The sequence below is a fragment of the Spodoptera frugiperda genome, chromosome 15, assembly GCF_023101765.2.
Source record: "Spodoptera frugiperda isolate SF20-4 chromosome 15, AGI-APGP_CSIRO_Sfru_2.0, whole genome shotgun sequence".
Classification (NCBI taxonomy): Eukaryota; Metazoa; Arthropoda; class Insecta; order Lepidoptera; family Noctuidae; genus Spodoptera; species Spodoptera frugiperda.
In genome coordinates, this window is record NC_064226.1 from 10,625,846 (window position 1) to 10,650,020 (window position 24,175).

The 24,175-nt window shown below is 36.8% G+C and overlaps 1 protein-coding gene across 1 annotated transcript; it reads left to right on the forward strand.

Moving 5' to 3' along the window:
- Window positions 1-63: 63 nt before the first annotated feature.
- Window positions 64-21,268, forward strand: LOC118276994 (short stature homeobox protein 2-like). Its single transcript, XM_035595637.2, has 5 exons — window positions 64-641; window positions 6,361-6,548; window positions 14,431-14,488; window positions 17,817-18,007; window positions 18,131-21,268. The coding sequence occupies exons 1-5, from the start codon at window positions 404-406 to the stop codon at window positions 18,347-18,349; spliced, it is 894 nt and encodes a 297-aa protein (XP_035451530.2). The 5' UTR covers window positions 64-403; the 3' UTR covers window positions 18,350-21,268.
- Window positions 21,269-24,175: the final 2,907 nt, after the last annotated feature.

Genomic DNA, 24,175 nt, shown 5'->3' on the forward strand with positions numbered 1-24,175 from the left:
GGTCATTCAGATGACGCGCGTTTATTACTTTGATGTCACAAAACATTCACAGGTTGTCCTCACAATTTAATAATGCACACAAATACTAGAAAACACCATTAAAAATTAATTTCCAATGTAACGATAATGTAGGCGTGTATTATCCGCCGTCGGGTGCGTCAGTGCATCGCGGCGGCGACGCGTTGGGCGGGCGCCTGCGCGACTTCTGGGCGGAGTTTCAATCGCCGCCCTAACTCTGCACGCATACAATAATGGACTTTACATCGTAAAAATAAAGTGTTATTTGATGTAAATAGATGTTAAGTTTGGAAGTGTGGGCGTAGGGAGCTCCACTGCTGCAGTGTGTATTCCGTAGAGCGTGTCAGGCGAGGCGAGCGCGCGGCGCCGCGTGTCGGCGGCAGTAATGGTGATGGAGCGGCTGGCGGACTTCGTGAGCAAGTCGCTGGAGGGAGGCGAGGCGCCGGCGCCGCCGCCCGAGCCCGGCGACGCGGACGACGCCGACGACGTGGAGGTGGACATCACGGAGCTGGAGGACAAGGCGCCGCCGCCCAAGCGGCCGCGGAACTGGCTGCTGTCGCCCGTGCCCGCGCACCACTGCAAGCGGGAGCAACCGCCCGACGATGATGATGATCACAGACATGGTGAGTTACCAACTCATTCTACATCGAGAAGACAGTGGCTACAATCTAAGCTTTTACACCAAAACGTACTTAATCTAAATCGCCCACTACCTCATCCATAAATCAAATGTGGATGAAGTTGTGATTATTCTATACATGAAGAAGGCACATGTCTGCCCTACTCTTAAGTATTTTTATGATGAGTAAGTAGTTTGCAATTTAGTTTTAAGGTGTTCCGCGTAAATGATACCTTCACTAGGTACTTGGTAAATTAACTTGGAACTACCGAGGTATTCTTAGGTAATTTCCTTATATGTAACTATGTAATGTATCTGTGTGCTATGTAAGTATCTACCTAATATACAGGCTATTATAAAGCCTACTTAATTACTCACTAAATAATGATACAAAAGGCAATGCATGTAAGTATTACACTGATCTGCTTATCTGCTTCATAATCTCCGTTGTTGATTACTCAATTGGTGTGTTTACTTGCAATCAGACACTATCTGAAATTGAAATACCTAAGAATGCCAATTCTACTATAGAACTTCCCATGCTCTTACAAATTAATGAATTGTGAACTTTGAAGTTGTTGTTTTATGAAAATATCTTCACGTTTTGTTCTGTTACAATAGTACCAGTACGAATGTCTGCATCAGTAAAGATCACATTGTACGAATATTTTAGGCTACATAATAATCTACGTAATATACACGTACCTCAATATTCCACTATACTGACACTGGAATTGAGAATGTTTTTATCCTATTTTTATTCCTACGAAGATGACCTCTCGGTCACGGTTTGAGCAGATTCGCATCTCAGTTGAACAAGCATATGAACACTTGAACAACTTCAAACTGATTAAATAACATTTCAAAATTCAGCCACATATAAGACCTAAGGACAACTTATTTAAGTTATAGGTCCTAGATAGATGTACCTAAACTGTATTATTAACAGGGATGCACTGATAACACTACTAATAGAAGATAACATCATTAGATGTAATAGGTGCTTCCACTTTTTAGGGTTCCGTAGCCAAATGGCAAAAAACGGAACCCTTATATTAGGGTTCCGTAGCCAAATGGCAAAAAACGGAACCCTTATAGATTCGTCATGTCTGTCTGTCTGTCCGTCCGTCCGTCCGTCCGTCCGTCCGTCCGTCCGTCCGTATGTCACAGCCATTTATTTCCGAAGCTGTTGGGCCTACATAGTTGAAACTCTGTAGGTTGATGTATTTTGATAACCGTTACTCGAATTTTGAATAAAAATTAATAAATTTAAATATTAAAGGGGGGCACAACATACATGGAACTGATTTAAAAAAAGAAAATTCAGCTAACCTATCCGTGATGGGTGTCTATGGATAGGTCTTTAAAAAAGGCATTAAGGTTCCTAAAATCATTTTTCGTCAAAATCAACCGTTTGAAAGTTAGACGCTTCCAAAGTGGAAAAATGAGTGTCCCCCCCCTCTAACTTTTAAAATAAGAGAGTGAGAAAACTAAAAAAAAAATATATGCTGTAGATTTCAATAGAAACTAACAACGAAAATCGAAAATTGGTTTGAACGAGATATCATTATTAGTTTTTAAGAAATAAAACATTTTTAAAAACCGCAAATATAACTTTGTCGTTCATACAAACACTATGTAAAACCAAGTTATTTTATAACTTTATATTATGTCATCTACTTGCTGCTACGGAACCCTTCATGGGCGAGTCCGACTCGCACTTGGCCGATTTTATTTTAAAAAATATTTGTTATAATCCTCCATATTTGACAGGTTATCACAAATCAATTAAACTTTTATTGTTTTATTTAGTTTGTCTCATTCGTTGGTTTGGGTCACATCTTAATTTTTACAATTTCAATCCAGTCAGTCCAAGTCAAATTTTCACCCTTCCTGGTGACAGATTGATCTGATATTTGGTAACACTATACATTCCTAATCTTGATGACTATACACATTAAACCCGTGTTAACATAAAATATTTGTATCTATTATTTGTGCATTGATTACGTAAGTTACAATAGTACGCGCAATGTTTTGATCGAAAAATCATACATATACCTACACTTACACTTAACACATTGTGTAACAGCGGTCAACCAGGTGAAGTAGGAATAGAAGATAATATGATAGTATATAATCGATATTGATATTATTATGATACTTCCATATACTTTGTACGATACCTAACATGATACAGTGGTTAAAAGTTACCGTTTCCCCTAAGAAAATTCTTTAATAGTAAGTAAACAAATAAATAAAATAAACATCAGTAAACAGTAGAAAGACGCGTGATTTGCAAATATCAAACAAAATGACAAAATAAATAAAGATGTTGAAGGTTAATCGGTGTAATAGAATCAATTTGGGAATTAGTATGACTGACAGACAAAAAGTGGGTATAATAATGAAGCTGACGCTTATGAATCAATATCCGTATTAATTAATCGTGTAAAATGTAGGCATTTTTTTTAAGTGGGTAAATCATGCAATGACTTCTCTCGCCAGGGCAAGGCGAGAGAAGTCAGACTCTTACTGACTAAAAACTACCCCTTTCCTACTCCTGCTTGCCGAGCCGGAGCCCGGTAAAGCGGCTAGGTAGAATATGTAGGCATACCTACATTCACAATTAATTCATTCAGATAACTACATACATTATGCTAACATAATTCAGTTAGACTTTACAAAAAAAACGTGGTGTTAAGTTTACTACTTGTGTCGAAAAAAATCTTCGTATCCTCTGTATTTTGCACTCGGTCACAATCGATTTAGCTCTTTGGCCATTCTTAGACACCGTATCTAGACATAAAAAATTGTGATCCTACATTTAATTTTCACACATGTATATAAACTATATGACCCGTAGTTACGCGGCTTCCAACCTTTTCGTACCTACATTTGTAGAACCTAATCACTTTATTGTACTCGTAACTTAAATGGCCTGACTCAACCAGGACGGTACTGGCCTCTTATAGAATACAAGCATGAACTGTGACGTAATACCGGCCGCCTTCCCCCTATGGTAAAGAGTTTAACCTGATGTTTGATTGCTTTATTAGAACGTAGACCCTGCAACACTTCTAAATTGCGGGAGTAACCACGGACTTAACAACAAAAAAATTAAAATTGAAAGCGCCTTTGTCCTTTAGCTTGAAAATCTGTAAATGACCGGTATGAATATATGGCCCATGCAAGGATGAATTTGGGATCTATTTACGTATTACCATTAAATTTAAAAAAGTGTCATAATAGAAATATTTGTATTACAACTTTCGTTAGACATGTATCTTAATTAACATTCTTAAAAATCGGTTAATAGATTTTGTATATTATTTGTATTATGAAATATTGAAAGATAGAATATCAAAATATAATCACATTTTTTTTTGGGTAAGTTTCAGTTACGATCGATATTGTGTATAATGCTGTGGATTTTACAAAAACATTTTTGTCTTGATGTCATTGATTCGTTAATGCTCTACGCAGTCTCACGATATTTCGGAAGTTCTTGAGATACTTATTATTGTGTTTTGTAATCTATTGATTCTTTTTTCTAAATATGTTTATTCGATATGATTTAGGAATCGGCCATAAACAGCAACCATTCTTATTTACCTCTCACTACATAGCACTTGTCAGAGTTGATTTCTTAAATTGTGCATACCTTAATATATCTAATCTCTGTTACATGAACACAATTGTAATTCTAATAATATCTCAGTAAAATTAAGTTCGCTAGTCTGTAATTGATTACACCTAAAAGCGTAATTTTTAAACGATCATTAATTATATTAAAGCGCGTATTAGCGCCGAACAGAGTGAGAGAAGAAAGTCCGGAATGGATATCCGTGAAAGAGTTCTCAATCAAATAAATCAGACCCTCGACGACTGTAACAGGGGTTATAGTTAGGTAGCGCTGTACAATTAATCACTGTTCGCTGGTCGTTAGATGTCTGAGGAGTTCGGATGCCCCGGAGACGAAAGGGGAGAGCGGGTGTGGCTCACAGCGCCGCCCACAGCCGGATAATCCCTCCATTTACATAATTGCCGTATAAAAAGGAGAGCTTCCCAATTTGCTAAATTGCTTCAAACGACAATCTTAAACGTACAGCCGGTTTGTTCCCGAGAGGCGAGCGCCGAGCTGCTCGCGGAGAAGGGGCCGATTAACGATGTATTAGCACGTCTCTGATTTATTTCGCGATCACTTTAATTGGTTCACACTTTACACTACGAAATAAAGGCTCACTTTACCTGTGTCCTACCTTGCTACCTACTACTGACTATTAATTGATATAGAAATTGGAATAAGATTCAGATTATTGTTGATGCATGCGTACCATATTAATACGTGAGTATATGCCCATGCATACCACTACCAGCATTTATCGAACATATCCTGATTATTCATTACCGATATCTTAATATCTGTTATAACTTTTCAACACAATTCAAGAAGTAAGTAAAGGGTGTGTTAATAGAGATTAATCAGAGCGCAGAAAATCTCAGTAACAATGTTAATTCGGTTTATAAATTGAAACAAACAAGGCTAAACAAATATTAATAAAAGAAATTGGTATTACGGGACATTTCAAACAGCAGTAAAACTGAGTAGAGCTGTACTTGGAGCGGAACCGTTATTCTGTAACTCAATTACGCGCGGACTACGACGCTACGAGGCTACGACGCTACGAGAAATGCTACGACAACATCCCGTAGTCACATTTAAAGTTAGTATTATTACAGTTTAACATTTTCGTTTGAATAAAACATTGGGATTGCGTTTTCATCGGATTCAATTACGTAGTGCTGCAAACTCCTTCGTCCACTAATCGCAAGTTGCAGCTGTATTTGTGACTTTCTTTGATGACTGTTAATAATAAATCGTTTCATTAATTAATTTGTAAATACGATTAGATTTATTTTATTTTGTAATCGAGAGTATAAATTAATTTTATATAGCCTCGCTGGTTAGACATGTAGTAAATTGGAGTCCTGGCTAGGGATTTTATTGCAATTGTTTTCTTTGTAAAATTCTGTTTCATTGTCTCTTTATCTCGAATACTAGTGTATTTCTGAGGTACTGGGGTATCGCCACGTCCCTGAGGGAGTCGACCCTCCGCCTCGTATGAAATGTTGATTTAAACGGCACTTGTCTTTTGATGTAATCTATTAATACTTATGATATGATTTAGATTGTTTCTATTTTATTTAGCAATCAGTTGAAAAAGTTATATTTTATTTAATAATGTATGATATTTTAAGTACTTTCACGTTGTTAGTAGCACTAGTATATTGTAACATGTCTTAACTTATAAATTATTTTACACTTAAGAAACACAACTTTTTATTTAACTCTATTGTAGATTGTAAAGCAACGTTTTTAAAACGTAAACCTCCCTAGGAAGAAGGGTAAAGAGAGCAACTCATTTTTATTAACCGATGTTAATAAAAATAAACCACCTAACTAAACACAGACGTGAAAAACACACATAGAATCTATTCTAATTGCTTCATAAAGAATTCCGAATTTGAATATGAGGATAAAGTAATGCTTTGGAAAAAGTATTTTAGCACTTGATCTACACTTGTAAGGAAAATCTATTAAGGACTTGAAAGTTGAACTTGTTTTGTCTGTCCAGAATGAGGGTCATTCTGGACAGACAAAATAATTCCTCATTTGTTTTAATTATCTTTTTTTAACATTTTTATTGGTTTTCTAACAGATGCGACAGACAAATCTCCGAACGGCAGCAACAACAACGGAGGGGGTAAGCAGAGACGTTCCAGAACAAACTTCACATTAGAACAACTGGGCGAGCTGGAGCGGCTGTTTGACGAGACCCACTACCCCGACGCCTTCATGAGGGAGGAACTCAGCCAGCGACTCGGACTCAGTGAGGCTAGGGTTCAGGTAATTACAACAATTTTAACCTTTCGAATTTTCATTTTATTTCATACATAAAACAACGATAGAAAATACAGTGTATCTCGCGTAGATCTGCGTTCTGGCACACCAAGGGTTAATTAGGTCTTGCTTAGAACTGTTTTTATAGTATAGATTTCTTTTTTCTGCTTGTAGAAGTAAATATCTAACCTGGTATACAACACAAGTCACAAAACACTACATGTACCATGTAGTATAAAAAACGATGCATGTAAGATAACTCTTTGTAAGTGTTATCATCGTAGTTCCATATAGCCTACACATCTTACAATTTAACTGTGCAGTTTTAACTGTACTATTCTTAATTCGATTTAGTTAAAACCTTACTGCTGAAGTGTATAACTATAAATAACTACATGAATAATATCTATTATGAAGTTCTAATTTGCACCCAACAACCTCCTCATAAATAAAGTCAATAAATCTGTACAGTCCAACTGTACAGTTAAATCGTAAGGTCTGCGTGCGTTACACGTTATTATTTCAAAATATACAACGCTTATCTTTTCAAATCAGATTCTAATTTACATTCAGCTACTATAAACAAAAGAAGCCCACTTAAAATACATAATTTAGCATCAGTAGTTTCAGTCCTGGGGGTCTAATCTAATTCAACGAAAAACGAAGTTTCGGACGAAACTTCACAAATTTCGTACTACAATTCCATTTATTGCGAACCTTTCTGAACAAAAATTAACGAATTTAATGAAGATAAATAAATAGGTTTTGATTTGAAATTAAAAATAAAACGTTATTTTAAGTAATTTCATTAGTAAATCAATAAAACCTACGGTCGAAAATTAAACGAAACTTCGGATTCGAGAACCGGAGTATGCCTCCTGTTCTAGTATTGCAATTTCTTGTACGTAACTAGCAATTTATTACTCTGCCGCCAATACTTAAATCATTTACTAGCAACCGTATATTGCTTGCAAAAAAATTGTCTTACTGTTTGCAATATGCAAATAACTATTACGTTCATACAGCATAATTATTATGTTTATGTCCAAAATGCTACGAAATGAGTTTTTGATTTAGAAAGTTTTACATTTATTTTTAATTTTTTGCTTTTATTAGTCAAGAACTGTTATAAAGTTAACTAATTACACAACACATTGATATCCTTGTAAAATATCATAAACATGTTTTTATATGGAATGAATCATCATATAAGACGGAGAGTAGTGTCAATAAATCTGTATCCTCATACGTAAGGTCCCTGCAAAAGAAACCCGTTATATACTTACAAAAGACGTCATAAGTTACCGTTGTATGAGTTGTCGTCACAAATATCAATTAACAGAATTAGCAGCTACTCCATACGAATACACTTAATGCTTGCAATAGTCGTGATATTATCACGCGCGATATTAATTACGACGCGGCAATATCTCCTACCCCTGCTTGTTAATCCGGTGTGCTTCGGGTGTGGGGATGGAAGAACAGCGATGCGGATAGCGGACCTTTTTTTAATCGATTTCCTGAGATAATAAAGTGTATTACCTAGTTCTAAAAAGTGTAAAGACATTTGTGTTCTTACATACCGATTTATTTTACTTGGAAGCTATAAGGCGGTTTCATATTTTATTGATTAAAATCTGGCACATACATCATTATAATGTTTAACATTAACAAACGCCATATTTGCAGTGCCGTAAAGCTAAGGTCACACTCCAAGACCACATACAAATTATACGCAAATCACGCTTACTACATACAAATTCCGCTATAACACATCTTGTATAAACATACCCTTAACAGTGTAGCCGTGACGCGACCCCTTACTCATTACTAATGCACGTAATTAGCTGTGAGCGCCCAACAAGCAACGCTTTATCGGCTATATATCGCGATTAACGTCCCATCGGCGCTAAGTACCGTAAGTGGCCGATGGCCGATGGCCGATCTTAGGGACTCCCACAATAAATAGATAAAAGCCTTGACCCCGGACAACGTTGTATGTCTTCACTAGTGTCAAACGACCTCTTCGGTGACCTTATTGATATTTATTTGCAGTGATTTCGTTTATTGTGTGCATTTGTGTAAGATTTGTTGCTTAGCGTATGATGGCCGTGATTCGTTTTTACGTTCTATTTTTTTTCTTTTATGTTTTAATGTGTAGTTATAGTGGTATCTATAAATATTTAATAGTCATCTAGTAAGGAAAGTGGAATGATTCTTGTTAAGTTTTGCTAATTTATAATATATTTCGTTCACTATATGTTTAGGTTCAATATCCATATCTGTGACCAAACTTCTGTATTGCTTTCCACCTAGCTTTATTAATTTAGCTGTATACCTACGTATGTGGAATGCAGCTAAACAAATGTAACCAGAGTATGTTTACCTAAGAACGCCTGGTGTTTGTCTGTTATTCAGTCGTATTGTCTTATGTAATCAGAGCTAATGAATTCGCCCCTAGTTAGCGTATCGGTCGCCACTCGGTAACAATGTATGTATGTACGCTCTCGGTACTGCAGTATGTACAATGTAGATTTGCTTGTAATTAATTTGGTTTCTGTAACACAAAGTTATTTAAGCTTTTTCTCGAGTATAGGTTTATAATAACAGATATACTCGCAGGCTGCGGTTTCGAACAACAGGATACCTATTATAAAAATATAGGAGAAATTGTAATTTCTCCTATATTTTTATAATTATAAAATATATGTATATGTAAACAGTATAACAAATGTAAAAAGAAAGTATTTTCACATAGCAATGTAACATGTCAACGAGTCTAAATATATAGTCGTAACTTGTAGCACGCAGTTCGTAGCGTGTAGTTCATAGTGCGTAGATCGTAGCGCGTAGTTCATAGTGCGTAGATCGTAGCGCGTAGTTCATAGTCATAGTGCGTAGATCGTAGCGCTTTGCAACGTTTTCTCGCTCTTGATCTCATAAGTGTGCAAACCGTGTATTCCTCATTCGGACCAATTTTCTAAAGATTTGAAATATTATGTTTGTTGCTCTTTCGCGCTTTATAATTATTTGGAGCCAAAGAGTTAACAGTGCAGTCCTTAGCAGTAAAATATATAGCAAATAACATGCCATTAATATATAAACGAGTAGCACAATAATTTAATTACACAAAAACAAAACCAATTGCAACCAATTAACTCAGTTTAAATTAATTTAGATGTAACCATTACCAATTACGTGCTTTTGTTAATGTGAGTCACAATTGTGCGCCAACAGATTCAATGCAATCAGTTGAGTTCGTGCTGTCCCAACTAACGTGGTTATCGTGTTTGTTTACATGCTGGTACGCTGGTACCTGGAACTGTAACCAACACTTTTTGAGTGTGTATAGACCACCTTCTGGTTTGTATGACTGTTTTGAAACAGTATTAGATGAAGTATTAAATAAACTCAGTAGTTCAAATAAATTCATCATTACTTGTGGCGATTTTAATATAAATTTGTTAGAAAATTCTAGCTTAAGTACTAGAATTGTAAGTTTATTTGCTTCGTTTAACCTAACGAACCTGTTTCTGGAGCCCACTAGGATAACTCCTACTAGTGCTACTTGTCTAGATAATATTTATACTGATATTGTACCAACTAATAAACAAATTATATCATTACTCGATTCAGATCATTGTGGACAATTAATTTCAATAGAAAATAAAGTAAATAAAGTGTCGAAACCACATATTATTGTTAACCCAAAGACTGAAAGACGCATTGAAACATTCAAATCTAAACTCTCTGACAAATTACCTTTATTATTAAGGAATAAAAATACAAATAACTTGTGTGATGATTTTTTAAATATTTACCATACCGAGTTTAAATCTACCTTCACACCTAAAACCATACCAGCTCATGGCAATGCGCCTTTCAATCAATGGGCAACTACTGGCATCTATAAAAGCAGGAAACGCCTATATGAGCTTTATAACGAGAGGATATTTATAAACACTATTGAATTTCATGAATATGTAAAGAAGTATTCTAAATTGTTTAAAAAAGTTTGCTCTATTGCTAAATCACTATATTTGAGCTCTAAAATAAAAAACAGTTCCAATGTAATTAAAGCGACCTGGAGTATTATTAATGGTGAAGCAGGAAGATCTAAAAGGAGAAGTAGTGAATATAACCTGGTAATTGATAATAATGTAATTAAATCAGATGCTGAAGTTGCAGCCGCATTTGAAAACTTCTTTTCGGACATTCCTGTTTCCACTACCAGGTCCTTGAATTCATCACCCACTGTCGCAGAATCTTTACTAAAAGAAAATGTTGTAGCTTGCCATTCAAGTTTCAATTTTGAACACATAGATTATACAGATATAATTAAAACGTTCCATACTTTGAATAAGAAAAAGACTGCTGACCTTTGGGGTAATTCTGTGTACATTACCAGCTCTGTAATAACTATTGTGGCACCTGTATTAGCTTTAATTTTTAATAACTGTATTGATCGTGGTGTGTTTCCTGATCTCATGAAGAATAGTAAAATAACTCCGTTATTTAAATCGGGTAGTACTTCTGACCCCACTAACTTTAGACCTATTTCAGTACTACCTACATTCAGTAAAATTTTTGAAAAAATTATTCTAAATCAGATGCAAAGATTTTTTAATAGAAATAAATTATTGCATGGTAACCGTAATTAGTTTGGATTTACAAGGGGTCGTTCAACAACTGATGCCGGTGTTGAACTTCTTAATCACATATATGACGCGTGGGAGGACTCAGGGGACGCATTGGGTATTTTTTGTGACTTATCCAAGGCGTTCGATTGTGTCCTTCATGAAACACTGATCAGGAAGCTATCCCATTATGGAATGCGGGGCGGCTCTCTGGACCTACTTATCTCTTACTTGAGTAATAGAATTCAGAGAGTTGAGATTAACGGGAAAATTTCTGCCGGGTCTGTTGTTAGGATGGGTGTTCCGCAGGGGTCAATTCTCGGTCCGTTTTTATTTCTTATTTATATTAATGACTTACCTTACCTTGTAAAGGATCACCATGGGATAGTACTGTTTGCTGATGATACCTCTTTATTATTTAAACTCAAACGTGGACAAGTAGTCAGTGATCATGTAAATAGTGCTCTCTCAAAAATAGTACGCTGGTTTAGTGCCAATAACTTGCTACTTAATGAATCAAAAACTAAATGCATTAAATTCACAACACCAAATGTTAGGCATGTCAAAACCAGCGTGCTAATCAAGGGCGGGGAGTTGGACCCTGTAGATTCAGCTATCTTTTTAGGTATAACCCTAGACGCTAAGCTACAGTGGGCCCCACATATAGATAAGTTGTCGAAAAGGCTCAGCTCAGCAGCATATGCCGTTAAAAAAATTAGAAATTTAACTGATGTAAATACAGCGCGTCTAGTATACTTTAGTTATTTCCATAGTATCATGTCATATGGTATTCTCCTGTGGGGGAATGCTGCTGACATTCAGTCTGTCTTTGTGCTGCAGAAGCGAGCCATTCGATCAATTTATAATCTTAGTCCGAGGCATTCTCTCAGGGAACTATTTAAAGAAATTAATATAATGACTGTTGCCTCTCAATATATCTATGAAAATATAGTGTATGCTCATAAAAACATAAAATTATTTAAAAAGTACAGTGATATACACAATATCAACACTAGAAATAAAAATAAATATGTTGTTCCTACTACTAGACTTAAGAAAATAAGCGGTTCGTTTAGATGTCAATGTATACGCTTTTACAATAAAGTTCCCAGCCATATTCAAAGTTTAAACCTAAGTAAATTTAAAAATGTTATTAAAGAAAAACTTTGTAGTAAAGCTTTTTATAAAATAAAAGACTACTTGGAGGATAGTCAGGCTTGGGAATGAACTGCTATAATGTCCACACAGGTCTTGCTGACATGTTTGTAACATATAGTTACATTTTTTATACAATTTGACATTGTTTTTATATATTTTTTTTCCTTTTATATTTTTATATTTCCTTTTAAAATTGTTAGTTTGAGGACCGTGTGAGACTTTTGCTAGTCATTTTATTTTTAGTAAATTATATTCTGACAGTTTGAGCATTTGTGTGGCCTACCCAAATGTTCTTTTGGTTGGTGTTGTTCGTCGGATCATTCAGCAACAGCCGTCAGCTGAGCTGATTGTAAACTGACACATGCGTGCTGCCATCTGAACAGGTCCGCTCAAACTGCTGTGGTTCTTTCCTCAAAAGACCACTACAGAATCAACTTGCACGGTTCTCCGACATCTTTAATTGATTTTGTCTGGACTTTAAAAGAGACTATGACCTCTGAGTTTGTTTCGGCATTTCTTCTCAGAGTAGTCGGATAGGAAATGCCGGCCTCATCTAGTTATTTAAGAGATTGACGTGTAAAAGTGTTATTTTATAACCTATTTGCAAAATAAATATCATTTATCATTTATTATCATTTATCACTAATGTGCTACCATCGTCCCACGTACAGTCAACCCGGTTATTTGGTTTGCAAGTACGAAAATAAAGATTTATTCAGTACAGAGACTATAGAATGTAGAGCAGAGACTACTGAGCCGACCAATGTATACAAGAGATATAATTTCATTAAAAATCGAATTATTTTTGCTTCAATATTAGAACTAAAGACGGGATATTTACCATGTTTATTTATGTCTATGAGTTTCCGATATTTCGGCACTGTTGCAAGCGGATGAAGCCATGATCACGGATGTACGGACGCCATGATCACGGATTTAAAAACTTATATTTTTGTTTCGGTCGCAGTAGGGCAAAACGGTAGCGGGAATTGAATGCTAGTTAAATTTTTCATATGTACATGAAGATGTTGCGTGGTTAAAAAACCAACTGCGGTCAAAAGCAGTCGCATTTTTTTTTCTTTTTTTAAAAAAGCGTTGCCCCACATTAGGATTTTGTCCTGTGTCGTGGGTGCGTTTACAAACATACAAGTTCACATACACATCACGCCCAGACCTGGAACAATAATCTGTGGATCACACAAAGAGTTGTTCCAGCCACCATGCCAACCGTGCAATCATAGCATTCCCACCTTTCTTATATCTTTATTCTTACCTGCATACCAAATAACTGAGCTGAGTGTACTTTGCACAGCTACAGTCCCGTCTCGTGTGCGATGTAATGTGATTTCCCGAAACTCGCGACGGGATCCTCCCCTGTTTGTTTCGTCAGTTATTGCAATAGAATTAAATGCAAATGTTTCTGTTTGCTTGTTCTGTGCATGTTTGGTTGTAGTGATTTTTATTTTTTATAAGATTAGTAATAGTGAAATAAGTGTAACAATACTACAAAGAATAGGTTACACAAGAACTTTTAATTAAGTATTATGTAAGAATGTTAAACGATGCTTTATAGGTTAAAGATAATTAAATGTTACCTATATTTAATACTTTCTTTTGCTGAGAATTGTATTGTTTTTTTTTTTCTTTAACAAAATTGGCTGTGTAACGTAATGACATATGTTGTATATATGAATTTTTAAATAAATAAAAAGTAAATAAATAATTTTAAAGAATACTTACTTTAAATAAAGCAGGTATTCTTTTCCATTCCCCCTGAACTGAGATTTTTTTACGACTGTCCAGTCGTAAGCACAAATTGTGTATGAAGGTGTGCAATATTATATATTTTTAAAAACGTTGCCCCACACTAGGTTTTTCTCCTGTGTCGTGGGTGCGTTTACAAACATACAAGTTCACATACACATGACACCCAGACCCGAAACAACAATTTGTGGATCACACAAAGAGTTGCTCTGTGCGGGAATCGAACCCGCTACCCGTTGCGCGGCAGCCAGTTGCCCAGCCACCGCACCAACCGTGCAGTCAAATTTGTATAATATTGAGTTACTTAAGTTGATATTTTTGTTAAACAGGTGTGGTTTCAGAACCGAAGAGCGAAGTGTCGTAAACATGAGAGCCAGATGCACAAAGGTAATCATATTCATTAATTTCTTTCTACTCATACTAAATTATTTATATTAAAGTCAACATTATTTAATTTGTAGCAAATCAAATGATACTTTACAACTGAGTTCACAGATCTCCACTAACAGTCCTATGTTAATTCTGCCCAAATGTTTCAACTCCATAATTTATATTCAACACAGTTTCCCTGTTTAATGTAGTCGAAAACTACAAATTGCAAATGATTCTGGCAAACTAGTTGTCGGCGAGTTGGCACCGCTGTATAATCGCAATGAATCCACTCGTGCGTACACAGTACTACGCGAGTAGTTAGCGGGACTCGCCGCGGAATGCACACCGAGCACCGAGCACCGACTCACTGTCAGTACAGAACTAGCGCATTATGTATTCTCCATGACTTCGTCTAACTCGATTACAAGTCCCGCCGGCGCCGGTCCGACTCTAACAGTTTTTTAATTCGACCATAACTCACGCGGATGAATAATTAAAATGGCGGGCCGAGGCGGGAATCCGCGCAAACGCGGTAAAAAAGCCCGGGAAACGGTACACGCGAGGCGATAAATTCAGGGAATTGCACAACGCACTTAGCGATCGGCTGACTGACCTCCCTCCGGCTGGTCAACGAGGAAATAAATAAATAACGCGAGATTCCTCACGCCCTCAACTTGTGTCTCTATCAAGCAGACTGCAGGAGAAACTTAAATGAATCGAAATACAGCAGTAAACAAAGAAAGGCGTAATATGAAAGTCTATTATAAATTAAGTCTGTAATAAAAATTGTCACAATTTTAAAGCAGATAATAATTATTTGTTTTGAAGCGTAGTTACATTTCAAGTTCCACATAAAATACGTTACGATTATAAAAATGATACGAGCAACAATAATGTCAAAACAATGTATCGTCAGAGACAACAATTAAGTACACACATCTTGACGTGGCGGTTGTCCCATATTCCCAGAAACACATTGCTCGGACAAAAATATCAGATTATTGTGGTGTCCGCGGCGAGCGCCGTCTCCGTTCATAATGTGACAAAGACAAACGAGACGTGACTGCGCGACTTATCCGCGGAAATCTCCAGGAGATCGCACTATCGCGTGATTGTGAGAGCATTGAGGAACCGCTAAACGGAGCGTAAAGCGGAAAAAAGCCGCTCGCCGGAATCGAATAAAATGATTCCCCGCGGGAGCCATTCGGACGCAATCCCGCCGTCCCCTGCTAAATGTCTTATTAACTTATGTGCCGCCCCGCGCGGCCGCCCCCCGCTGCCGCCCGGCCAACACGAGAATAATCATGTAAAGTGAAATGAAACGGTTATTTGTTATGTTATGCCCCTTTAACGGAGCGACGAGATTCACAATGTTGTTATTGATTCACGCAATCGTTTGTGGCCTCATATCACTGATTGAAGATGCATTGTCACGTAATTCAATTTTGTTTAAGTGTTGCTCGATATATTATGTAGATTACGAAGCGATTTCATTATTTACATGCTGGTCATTATATGTTTGGATTGATTCCCGTAGCTCCCGTAGACACTTGCTACGCATAGACTACGTAAATGCTACGGTGCGTAGAGACTACGGCTACGATCCGTAGTTTTTATTAAAATAAGAATATTCTTTTTTTTGTTGTTTTTGATTTAAATTTATTTATTTAGTCTTCTGGTGGTTAGTCATTATTATAGGTACGCAAACACTAGATATTGAAATGTAATACCTAAATAATATTTATATTAAATCTTTTAATACCTGAGTCAATTTAAGCATCATTGAATTTATATGTAAGTAATTATAGTATCTAGATTGTGTAAACATGGTATCTACACCAAGTAAAGTAAACACTTGGCAATAAATCATATCACTCATTACACAATTCTATTCCAGTATGTTACAAAATTCTTTAATAACAGTACAGTATGGTACATTGTTCCTGTATAAAAAAAACTTTGAACATGGTAATAGATTGTACACGACTCCATATTAAATCATAACCGTAGGCGCTGAATCTTCATAAAAATTAAGAATTCATATTTAACGAAGACATGAATCTTCGCCATTCCCAGCGCCCGCTATAAAAACAATCAGAGCAGCCGTGAAATTCAAGAATAAAAGAATACACCGACGCTTAATTGTTCCCCTGTTCATAAAATTGTAAAGTTATTCGCGCGTCGCGAGGGTGGCGATATTTTATTGCGCACAAACCGCTGTAAAGATGTTCGTGCGCTTTAAAATAAGCGCGAGAGGAGCTGCGCCCCAGCTTACCTTCTAACTCGATTAAATTAAACAACTCAGAGTTAATCAAATAAATGCACGGTGGTCGTCGGGCGTCGGGCGGGGGCGAAGCGCCGAGCAGTGGCGGCCCCAGCCGAGCGCCGAGCGCCGGACGCACACGCCGCCGGTATTTATGTCGGCACTTCTCGAAAGTAATTCGGTGTCAAATATGGAAATAACTCATACGCGCCGGGAACATCTATTTTGATAATGCCGACGGCGACCGGAGAGGTTCTGATTTACAGCAGCTCGCGCGCCCGCCCTAGCGCCGCGCCGCGCCGCCTCTCTCGCACTCCCACGTATGCTACATTCTTGCCTCGATAACTTTACACTATGAATTTATTTTACTACTTCTATGAGTAATAGTTATTCGGTTGATATTATACAATTAACCTTGTTACAAAGAAAACACACGAAAAATTTTAAATGCCTATCAGATTTTGTTATCCGGGCTGGTTAGATTTAATTTTCTTAAGTAATTCAGTTGTCACTTAACGTGATAAAGTCAACCCTTTGATATTTAAAAATCCCTTTGGATGATCCAAGTTTAATAAAATAGAATCTCGACTGATATAATCGAATGGCGAGGTCTTCTATTAACAGTAATTAAATTAATGAATCTTTCAGACGAGACCCATGGAGCACCTTAAGTCGGGAAGATCCGCGTTAATTTATTAATTGGCCACTTCGCCCGACGGGCGGGCTATAAACAACGGATCTCACTTAATTTACGAGCAAATTATGCTTTACTTAAATATCAATTTAATTAAGTGGAGTTCGGGAACGGATCTCGGTGGATTTGTGTAGCGCGCCGCGCGCCGGATCGCTCGTTTGTCTCTGCCAATCGAGGTGGATCGATGCGCCCGTCCGCGTCACTCGCTCGTCGACAGATTAACTTGTACATTATTTATTTGTGAATGCTTAAAAAGGTTATTTTTGTATTTTAGTTGAAATATAACTTTATTTGTACAAATAAACCCTGATATCTCGATCAGCTTATACTCAATTAAAATATTTACTTTTAAGTATACACTGATTAAACTTCACGTCTACCTTCAGGACTATTAGTAAGTGGTGGTGGTACGCCACTGGAGCCGTGCCGCGTGGCGCCGTACGTGTCAGTGCCGCGACTATCCGCGGTGCCCCGGCCGCCTCCTGCGCCACAACTGCCACCACTCACGCCACATCCACCACCTTCCACAGCATTCGCACCCTTCGACTCCGCCTTACTCTCGGCTGCTGCTCATCAGGTAAGAGCATCATCGATATTAAAGGAACAAGAATGAGAATGGTCATTAAGTTGATTTTCTTGGATTTTACTTTGTTATTTGAATCCCGCATACAAATTTGTCCATGTGTTGTGTGTGGCGCAGTACGCGAGTGCGGCTGCAGCGGCGGCGGCGGCAGCGCTGTGTCCCCCGTACGCGGGGCTGGCAGCGCTGGCGGCGCGGTGTCGCTCGTCGTCCATCGCGGACCTGCGGCTGAAGGCGCGGCGCCACGCGGCGGCGCTGGCGGCCGCGCGAGCCTCCCCGCCGCCGGCGCCCGTGCCTCCCGTCGCATCCGCACCTACTTCCACTCCCACAGATACATAGCCACAATAAAAAGGAAGTACTAGAATGTTTTAGATCATACTAGCGAACAAAATCAATCTCTTATCACCAGTATCTTACTGTATCTTTAGGTAACAGATGAAGTCTGTGTTCCAAACTTCAACTAACTGGGACTTGTAGAACACATCTGCAAAAAATCTGATTAAAATGCTATTCTGTCTCTGTACATGGATACAGTGACGTTATTTTTAATGAACGCAGTTAAAAAGGTTAAAGTAGTATTTCAATTCATAATTTAGAACTTGTACATAGTTATTTGAGGGTTTAGTACAAGTTTGTTTTGCGTTTATTAACTTGATCGACGTTTATGACGTTGAGCGCTCTGATTGGCCTAGTCCAATAAACAACCCAATCAAGGGCTAAACGTGGTAACGATTCGATCTCGTTAAACGTCAAACAGCGTCGTACTAGGCCCTCTGTCTATTGTGACATTACCTATACTTATCTATGTCTCAGAATTGTAAATGACGAATATAAATAAAAATATAGACTGTTTCGATATAGTGGAGTGTGATTTACATACATTTACAGATTAATTATGTGGTAGGAATCTTGTCCACTTGGATTATAAAAAAATATATAAGTAAATATATTGAAAGAACTTGATCTTTAAGAAAACCCTTATCAAGGAAAACTATAAACTTACAAATACTCTAGTCTCTTAACAATTACTTCGTATTACTATAAGTATAAGGTCTCTATACTTTGAGGACTCTCGGTTGGTTCCTAAGACATGAAAATGTAATAATTAGTTGAACTTTGTTATGTGGGTGTCACCTATAGTCATAGATTTAAGATTCCGGCTCCTACACACAATCAAAAGTACTTAGAAACTAAAATCGTTGCCATGTTTATTCAAATACAAGTTTATTGTTATAAATAAATTTTGTTGATTTGATACTTAAAACTGTTTGCAGTTGCGGTTTTCGTTTTTGCATTCACTAGTGAGCGCTAGTGAGGCTTATTATCCTGTTAGCTGAATTACCGTAGCTAAAACTTAGATTTGTACTTCAACACACATACACAGGTATGTAGATTGCTACGCCTACGCCTTTAGATACCCAATGGGTTAGGTAGAGGTACAATTTACAATGGAACATTTAATTTTGTATGTTCTTTTCCAATGTAGGTACCCTAATGTGTGTAAAAATCTATTGAATGTCCAAATTCACGGTCGGTAGGTACCTTTACCTGTTAACGACACGAAAGTTCGTTTTGTATGTTTTCAAGTAAACCAGTGTGGGAGCCTATGTATTAAAATAAATAGATAAATACATGTTTGTGAAATAATATCTCAGCTTGTATCAGGCATGTACAGAAACAGTATGTTAGAAATAAATGACCAAACGAGTAAATCGGACTGTGAAATATTTGTAAATTAATAAGCTGTGATAAGTGTACGAGTTGGAATGGAATTACGATGATCTCTTTAATTATAGCTTGAGTTATTGTTTAAATGGTTGCATATCTGTGGCTGTGTTCTTCAATTCTTTTGAAGTAATCGAATTAAAGAGAATTGTATCATAATGTTCTTATACTGTACCCTTAGTTTGAGTTTACTTTACGTTTAAAGTAATCGAAACGTCAGCGCGATCGGCGCTCTGATTGGCCGACTCGAACAAACCAACCAATCAGAGATTACTTCAAACGTAAAGCAAACTCTTACTGAAACGATTGACTAGTGGTCACTAAGATTTTGTGTTCCATTATAGTATAAAAAATATTATTAACAATCAATCGCTCAATCGTGTAATGAAAACATTTGGACTGCACTTCTTAGCGTATTGTCAATGTATTGCACTTGTTTATGCGATACACTGAAGATACGCTTTGTGTGCGAGCGGAGTAACATTTTGTAATACGTAATGGCAATTTTAAACGAATTATTTGGTTGCACGAACGCCACAGATGTGTCAAAGTTAATATAAGTATGTAGATAAGATACTATCAATAATTATAATACGTATCTACTATGAGATATTGAGATTAATAATTCCGATCACAAATAATAAATGTAAATATTATAAAAATAAGTGTTCGGTTTCAAATATCAACGCTCTGTTTATAGTTGTGTACTTATAAATAAAATATTTAGATGAACAATGTAATATCTTTTTATCGCAGCACGAATGGAGAGTTCCTTCACAAACTTCAAAATAAATGTTCAAGTATTCATTGTTACAAATGAATATTTTGACTCGGAGTATCACTAAGCGAGTACCACCGAGCAATGATACAGATGAGTTTGTTATTTGACGTCCCCCATAAATCAGGGCTAGGGGTGTGCATCCCCAGCGGCGAGCGATATTGTTTCTACATTTGCGGCTGATTGATGACAGCCCTAGCACCATGGCTGGTTGCCCGTGCTATCGCCTGTAAATTGTTTAACTATTCATAGTTAACCTTTGTGTATTTTAGTGATAATGTTATGAATAACATAAATTCCTAACCACCTGTTTATTATGTAACTTATTTAAATCTGACCGCGTAGCCCTATAAATCTATCTAAAACTTGCACTCTAGATACAAAGTTAAGTACTGGGTAGTCTTACTAAACTTTATTCACCCCATCTTTAGCGTAACATCTACAGCTGTTTAGTTAAGCAAACAAATAAACAAATGCCGACCAAATATTTGTAAAGGAATAACGTGATAAAGTAATAACATGCACTTGGTATTTCGTCGCGGATTGGGACGGAGACGTGGCGCGGTAGTGGATGCGGGCCGGAGCCCAGACTGGGGACTGGGGAGCGTGTTTGCGCAAGCTGTTAAAAAAGCCCGCCCTCGCATCGGCTGCGCCCAATTAGGGCGGCGACGCTGCTGATTGGGCGTAATCGTGTTAGTATCGGCGACAAACAGCCCCCTGCACCCTGTCGCCTGTCTCCACAACACATACAACCTCACTCGATTATTGTTTAAACTGCCTTTACATCTACTTAAGGGGCACATTCTAATCATTGTTACGATTGTGTTGCCATCGTGCCATAGTTTATAATTCCATCAGAAATGCCATTATAGTATCTTAATTGAAAATGCTAATATTATCGGAAACAATCGATTGTGAAATGTATTTAAGTATGTAACATGAGATTATTTACGACTATCGAATAGTTATTAGCAAGCTAATAAGTACTGAAGGATAAACTGTACAGTTTACTAGGTACATACTAGAACTTAATTTATTTTTCTCTTACCTCTAACTCTAGATACCTTCATTGTTAAGTTTAGCTGTGGTTATAGCCACAAAAACTGCATTTTTTTTAATAAACTATATTATCATCAACGACTCTTACCTTATATTGATCTGTTAAAAATAAAATGAATATTATGGTACGTATGCTATAAGTTAAAATCCCTTCGATTCTTTTAAAACAGTTCCTGTCATAAAGATTAACCTAAAATTATCTTTAGAATTGTGTTCGATATTCCCAATAGTTTTAATCCGTACCTTCCTATCCCGTATATTCCTATATAAGGAGTTCATAGCATGTTTAACTTTACTGAGGAAAATTAGACTTCTGCATATCCGTTCGAGGAAAAAAACCCGTAGTGTGTGATTCATATTAGTCAGGAAAGAGGAGAAGGTTAAGAGGGAAATAATGACGCAAACAGGAAAGGAAAGTTAAGTAATTTCCTTTCAATTGTAATGTCTTACCTCAATGCAAAAACTTTAAATATTACACGTAGGTCAGTGACGTCAGAATACTATTACAAAGCGGCAATCCCCAGGTGCATTTTTCATCAAAATACCTATTTATGTATTTCCTTACATCGGTTTACACCTCTTTTACCTATTTTTTACTGACATTTCCTTAAGCCAAAGATGTGGCTTTTTAGAAACTGATTTATAGGTGTTGATGACTGTACCTAACCTAATTTAAAACTTTGTCTGACTACCTACCTTTTTTTTGAGGGGGGAAAATCATCCAATGACTTCTTCCGCCTTGGGGTGAGGCGAGAGGGAGTATCAGTCTCTTACTGACTAAAAAAAAAACCGGCCAAGTGCGAGTCGGACTCGCCCATGAAGGGTTCCGTAGCAGCAAGTAGATGACATAATATAAAGTTATAAAATAACTTGGTTTTACATAGTGTTTGTATGAACGACAAAGTTATATTTGCGTTTTTTGAAAATTTATTATTTCTTAAAAACACTAATAATGATATCTCGTTCAAACCAATTTTTGTTGTTAGTTTCTATTGAAATCTACAGCATATATTTTTTTTAGTTTGTGTTTTTTTTAGTGGGACTCATTTTTCCACTTTGGAAGCGTCTAACTTTCAAACGGTTGATTTTGACGAAAAATGATTTTAGGAACCTTAATGCCTTTTTTACTTATCCATAGACACCCATCAAGGATAGGTTAGCTCAAAAAAATTTTTTTTTAAATCAGTTCCATGTATGTTGTGCCCCCCTTTAATATTTAAATTTATTAATTTTTATTCAAAATTCGAATAGCGGTTATCAAAATACATCAACCTACAGAGTTTCAACTATGTAGGCCCAACAGTTTCGGAAATAAATGGCTGTGACATACGGACGGACGGACGGACGGACAGACAGACATGACGAATCTATAAGGGTTCCGTTTTTGCCATTTGGCTACGGAACCCTAAAAAACCAGCCGTTCTCTCTCCTACTTTGAGCCGTAGCCCCGGCAACCTACCTATTTATAAGCCTAGGTATCTATTGAGTGACTATATTGTTAACCACAATATGGAAACCTCGTTTGCACCGAACGATTCGATACCGATAACAAAACATATCTATCGTTGTATCTACAATTCTACATATTTAAATTGAGTGCCCTCACTATTCCACTGTATAAATAGATACAGGTAATACCTACTCCAACCTACTCCTTATTCTTGGATCACTTAAAAAATGTCTGTCTCTAACCAAGAATATGAGTTGAGCTGTCTCTACTCAATGGATAAAAACCATGACGAGCTTGTAAAACTCTTGGTTAAATTTTAAAACCAATAGAAAAGTCATTTGATTGTCATTATCATTGTCATTGTCCAAAAATTGACAGATTTTCGTGACGCTTGTTTTGTTTGGTGTGAATTTTTCTTTGCATGTATATGTTCAAGTGTCATAACACGCTCGTGCTATACACCTATGTATAACTTTTATATACTTTGAACAATATACCCAATTAGATATTTCAGTATATTTAATAAAATCCGCCTTCACTTTGACCCCAAGTACTGTACCTACATTATGATTTAGGTGAGCTCTCTGGGTATCGCTGGGTACACTGTCTCAAGTTTATGCAGTTTTTGGCCATGACAAAGTCCTAAGTTAAAGGTATACTAATACAGGATCATATTAAGTGAAAATGGACCATTTACAAAGTCCTTTTCTAAACTTTTGGAAGTCTAAGAGATACGTTAACAACTCACAAACCACTCGTAAACCATTACCTAAAATGGAAGAAACCGTTACCGCGTACTTTTCCTGCCCCAGATCGAATCACAGAACTCCATACAAATGAACAAAAATAAACTGAAATAATAAGACAATAGACATGTGAACGGAAAGCGAGTATAAATTAGTGTTACCCGATGAATGCAGCAGTGGGTACCTAGGGCTTACAATTACATAACTACATACTTATTAGAAAAGAGAAACATTGATGAAACAATAGCAGTAGCTATGGTCTAGTGTTCTGTAAACTGCGATAACATTATGCCACATCTCAGATCCCGGTATTTTGATTTGCGTACGACTTTACGATACGATTACGGCAACGGTTTTTAGTTATTGGACTAATGTTTCTAGTTAGGCGGCCTAGTTCCTGAGTACCT

Excerpts from the sequence above, each read along its gene's own strand:
- LOC118276994 (XM_035595637.2), top strand. The coding sequence starts at position 404 with ATGGTGATGGAGCGGCTGGCGGACTTCGTGAGCAAGTCGCTGGAGGGA. Across the intron at positions 642-6,360 it reads TGATGATGATCACAGACATG|ATGCGACAGACAAATCTCCG; the intron begins GTGAGTTACCAA and ends GTTTTCTAACAG. Across the intron at positions 6,549-14,430 it reads TCAGTGAGGCTAGGGTTCAG|GTGTGGTTTCAGAACCGAAG; the intron begins GTAATTACAACA and ends TTTGTTAAACAG.